This window comes from Populus nigra, chromosome 14 (assembly GCF_951802175.1).
Source record: "Populus nigra chromosome 14, ddPopNigr1.1, whole genome shotgun sequence".
NCBI classification, from domain to species: Eukaryota; Viridiplantae; Streptophyta; class Magnoliopsida; order Malpighiales; family Salicaceae; genus Populus; species Populus nigra.
This window is the reverse complement of record NC_084865.1, coordinates 4,153,370-4,160,630: the sequence shown is the minus strand read 5'-3', so window position 1 is coordinate 4,160,630 and position 7,261 is coordinate 4,153,370. Positions and strand designations below refer to the sequence as shown.

The 7,261-nt window shown below is 35.3% G+C and overlaps 1 protein-coding gene across 1 annotated transcript; it reads left to right on the top strand.

The window, feature by feature from the left end:
* The first annotated feature begins 1,736 nt into the window (after positions 1–1,736).
* LOC133672874 (probable trehalose-phosphate phosphatase J) lies at positions 1,737–4,788 on the top strand. Its single transcript, XM_062093428.1, has 12 exons — positions 1,737–1,967; positions 2,087–2,369; positions 2,494–2,634; positions 2,714–2,785; positions 2,915–3,007; positions 3,125–3,181; positions 3,267–3,368; positions 3,460–3,537; positions 3,666–3,735; positions 4,036–4,106; positions 4,214–4,306; positions 4,448–4,788. Exons 2-12 carry the CDS (start codon positions 2,094–2,096, stop codon positions 4,517–4,519), a joined length of 1,125 nt encoding a protein of 374 aa, XP_061949412.1. The 5' UTR covers positions 1,737–1,967; positions 2,087–2,093; the 3' UTR covers positions 4,520–4,788.
* Positions 4,789–7,261: the final 2,473 nt, after the last annotated feature.

Sequence of the window (7,261 nt, the reverse complement as noted above, 5' to 3'; positions counted from 1 at the left end):
GGATTTTTATATGAATTGTCTACCTTATGCTACCAAAATTGACATCTTCTTTTTCTAAAAAAAATTATTAAATAAATATAATGATCAGACATATATAGATATTAATATAAAACATTATATCTTTAAAAATTAGTGTGTTGCCTACCAAATTACCATCACAACAATAGAAGCAGTCATAACTTCACGGTAATGCATTCGATAACTTCATTAATGAAGAAAGTATACCAAATAACATTCTTTGACGAAACTTAATAACTCTTGTTTATTTAATTATTATATAATGGAGAGGGTTGTCTTCTATTGTATAACATTAAGAGGTTCACGGACCTCCCAATGAACGAAAACAATATATATTAAGTTAAAGATGTTTTGTTGATTTGTTTTAAAGTTCAACGTTGAAGTTTGAACTATGCAAACTCTCAATAAAAATTAAATCTAGAAACCATACAGAATTAAATATTGCTAATTCACAAAACCAAAAATATAAAGTATTTATCGAATTAATTACGTACTACTATATCCTTCTTTCACCAAACACCTAATGAATTCAAAAGTTCTAGAGAATTTTAGTGCTCTAATTAGTTCATATATACTTCTTAAATAATCATTAATTTTCAGTGTATTATATTTGAGTTCCAGAATCGAAAACATTGAGGTGAGGGTGTGTTTCTTCATGAATTTGTAGAATCTATGTTACAGTATTCTTCGAGATCTCTCGCAATAATAAGAAAACTGTCCCCTCTTGCTTCTAATTTATTTATTAAAAAACATAATTCTTTTACATAGGCTGTTGTCCATTTTAAATTATGCACAAACGTTAAGATCTCGATGCAAATACCTCGGATTAAAATAGAATCACAAAGCGAGAAATGTATGAAAAGAAGAACACAAAATCCAATGATGACATTTGTGAAATCGGTGAAATGATAATTAATTAAAACCGAAGGATGAATGTTTTAGCATGAGAAAGAACTTTATGTAACTAAGAGAACAAGCATGTAAAATTGTAATATCTTAGCTGTTTATGTATTCGTTTAATTATTGTATATCTACAGACCGATACTCTCTTTTTAGGAATGGATGGAAATTAACTTGAATATAAACGATCTAGCTAGGGAGTAAAATAAAACAGACAACGCAGCTTTAATAAACTATCCAGCAAAAGATGCATGGGCTTGGTTCTGCATGCTCAAATTAAAAACTCTAAGAATGGAAGAACATAAAGGAACAGATCGCTGCTGGTTTTGCAGAATACCATATAACTAGGAAGGTTAGAGGTGTTAGTTTTCTTCGTGATTACAAGGGGCGTTTTAAGGACTGGGAAGGGTCAGGTCAAGCTCAAGACCCTACCTTTCCTTTCTCATGGTGTGGTATTGGTGTTTTCATGAGAGGGAGGGATCGGAGGTGGGCTGTAAATTGTTTATGCATCCAAAGCCGAAGGTGCAGGTGGATGGAGTTGGTGGGGCTGGCATCTAGTATTTACACGTGGCGGGAATCCACCATAGTCAAGTCAACCAAAGAATGTCTTCCACGTACATAAACTGCTAGCTGGCAAGGAAGTTATGGTCCTTATGGAAGACGGCTAGGGGCCAAAGCCGCATGTGGGTCCACTTCAGGATTTCGGGTGCTGGGCCAGTTCTGTGGGTCCCGCAGTTTAGAGTTTACTAGGAGAGGGTGCATGAGGCCCTCGCGTCCGTCTTGGTTTACAACTATAAATCGATCATTCGGCTGTGCCTCTCTTGCAAGCATACATTTCCCCTCGCTCTCTCTCTTAACAAATCTTTGTGAGCAGTTTGTTGGCTTCTCTTCTTCACATTCTCTCTTTCTCTGTCTCTCTTTTTCTTCTTCTCTATATTTCTTCTTGAAGCTTAAAGAGTGATAAAACAGAGCACCCTGTTTCGATTCCTCTGGTTCTTCTTCACTACTACAGCTTGTTCTAGCTTCTAATATTAGTGTCTTCTCTTAAGGTAGAGTAGTTTTCTCATATGGGTTTTTCTTGATTCTTGATTTTATAGTCTTGATTGGGTTCCAAATCTTGGTGTACTAATTTGAAAGAAAATGTCATTTTGGTTTTTGTTTTTTCTAGTGGAAAGATGACAAACCAAAATGTGGTCGTGGCTGATACAAACTCTGGACTCAACTTGGCAATCACAGTGCATGTAACAAACTCCTCTATCTTCACAACGGCGGCCCAGAAACCTCCAGCGGCACCAGGTGGTTACATATCCATTTCTAGAAAGAAACTCTTAAAGAATCTGGAAATCAATGGAGGAGCAAGAATCAATGCTTGGGTTGATTCCATGAGAGCCTCATCTCCTACTCATATCAAGTCCACGCCTTCTGTTAATGAGGACCAAAGCTCATGGATTGTGAGTACACGCAGAACCCAAAAACCTAATCTCTATACTAGTTCAAGTTGGAGAAAGGACCAGTTTTGCAATTATCAAAAGATGACTCCTTTTTATTTATTTATTTTTAATGTGGTGTTTGCAGCTTCACCACCCATCAGCACTGGAGATGTTTGAGCAGATAATTGATGCCTCTAAAGGAAAGCAAATTGTTATGTTCTTGGACTATGATGGCACACTTTCTCCTATTGTTGATGACCCAGATAAAGCTTTCATGTCCAAGCAGGTGGTATTGAGTCCTTTGTACAGTACATCTCTCTTTTATATATATATTGTTACTGAAGTTTCTGTTGTGGTAAACTCAGATGAGAGCAACAGTGAGAAAGCTTGCAAGATTTTTCCCTACTGCAATAGTGAGTGGGAGGTGCAGAGACAAGGTACATTTGGAAGCTTTTCCTTTTCTTTAATGTAATATTAGGCTAATAAGTACATCTTACTCTGGCTTTTCTGTTCGTGTGGTCTGTAATTCTGCGCTTAACTTCGTAATTTTTATCTATATTTTATAGGTGTATAACTTTGTACGGTTAGCAGAACTGTACTATGCTGGAAGCCATGGCATGGACATTAAAGGACCAGCAAAAGGCTCCAAATACAAGAAAGTGAGTGAGCTTTACCACTGTATTTGCAAGTACCATTCAGTAAATGGCTTAATGAATTTCCCCTATCTTCTTTCGCAAAATGATAGAAATTCTTGTCTTTTATGTTGTATTTTTCAGGGCGGTGATGGTGTTGTCTTTCAGGCTGCCAGTGAATTTCTTCCCATGATAGATGAGGTAATTTACTTGATAACACTCTATGTTATAAAAATAATTCAAAGTCTTGATGATATTTACATCATTTTTGATAGTGGGATTTCAGGTTTACGAAGAATTGGTAGAGAAAACTAAAACAACTCCAGGGGCCAAGGTGGAGAACAACAAATTCTGCCTCTCTGTGCACTATCGCTGCGTTGATGAGAAAGTAGGAGTCGCGCACCAAATAATATTGCTACGACTATTATATTAAAAAGTAATATATATTTTAACTTACTTTAATGCATGAAAAAATACAGAAATGGAGTGGACTGGCACAAGTAGTTAAGTCAGTGATGAAGGAGTACCCAAAGCTTCGACTTACTCAAGGAAGAAAGGTGTGGTTTGGCATCTAATAATAAATTAATTAACAATATTGTATTTATTTATTTCTTAATTTTGTAATATTTTAAGAGTATATAAAACAAGAGATGTCTCACTTTCAGTACCATTTTGTTTTACACAGGTTTTAGAAATCCGCCCTACCATTAAATGGGACAAAGGAAAGGCTCTTGAATTTTTGTTAGAGTCACTTGGTAAGTTTAGTGTTGTTTTCCTGTCGCTTTCCTGTAATTGATTGATAATAATCACGAACTAAAAAAATACACTTTTTTATTTTTTTTTGGAATCATACAGCTTCAATGTATCTCAAGAACCGAAATAAATAAATAAAACCAAGTGTTTAAAAAGGTCTCACCCCCCCACTAGATTTGTCTATCTACTTGGGGAAAAAAAAATTAAAGCCAGACAAGTAATAGTGCTGGATAATAATTAGTATTGTACTTTTAATTAATGACCTTTAACTCTACTAATTAATATATATATATCTCCTACAGGATTCGCCAATTGCACTGATGTTTTTCCTGTTTACATTGGAGATGATAGAACAGACGAAGATGCATTTAAGGTATCCAATGCTTAAAATATAAACAAAATCTCTCCTTCTTTATACATCAAACTTTAATTCAGATCTTAATTTTAAGGCTAATAATATTTTTTGGTTACTGTTATCAGGTACTAAGAGAGAGAGGACAAGGTTTTGGTATCTTGGTCTCTAAAATCCCAAAGGACACTAGTGCATCTTATTCCCTACAGGAACCCACCCAGGCAAGTATCCACCACATGTATAATTGCTGTTATTCATCGATGATTCTTTTTCTTTTTTTCTTTTTCTTATGAGCAGTAACTAGCTAGCAGATACACAAGCTAGCCAGCCATGTAGCTTATGAGTTTTGAATGCTCCTACAGGTTATGGATTTCTTGCGACGTTTGGTGGAGTGGAAACGGCTGGCCTTTCAAGGGCGGTCAAGGGTGGTGTAAAGAGTAGTGGGAAGATTGAGACAGTACAGATATACCCACCCCTTCAAGAAATGTAATTAAGGGTGGGATGTTAGACTATGTAATCATCTCTTGTTCAAGATTAAAAAGTATGAACAAGAAAAGTAGGGAAATATAATGACTATCTTCTTGGCTTGAAAGGCTCTGTACGTATATCTTGTAGCTAGTTAGCTGGGTACAAGGGGAAATTAAGATCTGTAACTTAATTGCAAGTAATTAATCTAATTAAATGCATAGATATTTCAATCTCATCTCCTCTACACCCTTGACTCGAGCTCAAAATAAAAATAAAATATTGAAGATTTATTTTAAAATTGAGTGTGTATGAGAGTGTAAGTGCTCTCCATAACCAAACCTAATAAGTAAACAATATTGTAAGCTCCCCCATATGGGCTGCTTAAAGAATACAAATTTTTTTTTCTTTGCACATCTTTCTGGGGCATCTTTGGGAAAGGATATTTGCAAGAATAATTCCCCTGAACGGAATTCATTACTAAATGACGATGGTGCTACAGATCATCTTTTCCGTAGCTAGTGATCCATTATTATGTGAGAACAAGTCCATTCCAAAGGCCTTCAACCTTCATGTCTAAGGACATGAACGTGGGAACCAAGTTCAATTTTTCATCATTAATCATCCTACTTTATTGATTATAAACGTTGTGTTCCACAGAAAGTAGTCTCTACTTTGAGATTTACGATATTTTGGGAGAATGATGTAGCAACATCTCAACGTTACTCCCCATCTAATTAATAGCCTCATTCTCAAATACAAAACCTAGCTTGATGAACAATTTAAGAGTGTGCTGGCATTGCATTTGAGCAATCCAAAAACTGAAAAAAATTTGGGTTTGGTTAACATCCAAACATATAATTAGTGTGGCCTCACAATGTTGTTACTATTTTTTTTTTCTTGACATTATTGTTACTATTATTTTTTCAATGTAATTAAAGCCACTGCAGCTTGGCATGGCATGCTTTAGCTCAAACACACTTGCATGTGCTTGGGACCTCAAATCGCAAACAAAGCCCCAAAGTGCATGTGTTGATATGAACAAATAACTTAATCCCTCTTAAATGTCTTTCTTTGTTTATATTTTAGAAATAATTTTAAATTTATATCTTTTTTTTATCCAAATATATTTATATCTGTTTATTTTATCTTGGATACTAATCAAACGCAACGACGACTTTGAACAACTGATGGGATTGGTAATTATGTATACCACAGAAAGAACACAAGGCTTTCAGAATCTGCTTCTTTCAGCTATGCAGCTTGAAATGTCTAGTTCATTTTTTTCAAAGGAAACTCTAGACAAAGAACCTTTCGCATTTTACGTCACAATTACCTTGGAATATTTGGTACACTTTCTTGATAATGTAAAAGTTTTTCACAAACGATGCTTGTAAGAGAAAGGTCTTTGAGCCCACAGTTGCCAGCTCTGTGAATATTCCTTTGCTAATAATTTCGAAGGCTACCCCCGCTACAAGGTTGAGGAAGGGAGGTATCGTGTGATAACTGCTTTACAGATCTTAAAATGGACCAGTTAGAAAAATCTCAGAGGCCATCTATCTCTTTTAAGAAAGGTAGGAAGAGTTTAAGGCTGCATTTCCTTTTGTTGCTTTCCACAAGGAACTCAATAATCACTCGTCAAGGACTACAAGATTGCTGTATGTACTCTCTACAACATATTTGGAAGGTATGGAGTTGTGTAAAAAGAAAAGATGATGCTGATCAGTCACTATATACAAAGAAAGAAAAGCAACGTATGGCAAATTTTCTGACCCAGCAAAATGAAATGACTTTATCCTTCAAGAAGATAAGTTGGCATGGCCATGTAAAAACACAAACATGCATTATTGATCTTATATGATAGACCACCATTACCATATTTAGTACGGATCAATCACTGTTGAGTAACATTATTTAGCATCAACATTAATAAAGCTCACAAGGATCTGTAATTTTGTGCTAAGGCAGGGGCAACTCACTCATTACATTCAGAATTTACTAGAAAATGCAATGTAAGAAAAGAAAAGGTATGCAGATAGAACTTATCATAGCTAACTCACTGACAAATCCTTAATTTGGAGATAAGGTTATCGTTTTCATTTATGATTGGATCACTTGGAGATTTGGTAATGTGCAGGCCCCATGTTATAGATTAAACTTTCGTCTTTTACTTTAAATTATATTATGCTGAGTCAAAAGGAGAGACTTATGAGAAGGATGATGAAAAAAAATATAAAAATGTTGTACGCGATATCGGCCTATTTTGAGTTTTTTTTCCCTCTTCTTTACAAGATGCTGCAACACTTAGCCAGGTCTCTTGATCTTTTTATCTGAAGGTATACAATGGCTACAGTTCTTAATTTGCATCCTTGCCTTGAAGCATGGATGCATAAATCATGATAATGTGTAACCACGAAATAGATTTATTAATAATGAGTGTAATGATCGAAGACAGATACAATATCTCATGCACGTTCTGGTAAACAGTGATATCCATATTTCAAGGTGGATTTTGTACCTTCAACGTGATCATGGGTCAATAATTGTTGCACCATAGGGAATTATTGATTCTAGTAGCTGGGTTAACTTCCGTTCTTTACTACTTTCTCAGATTCCAAGGGACTGCCTAACTACTCCCTAGATTGCATCTATGAAATTGATATCTACAAAGAAAGCTTTCTTCCTTTTCTAGGTGTCTATGATCAGTCCTC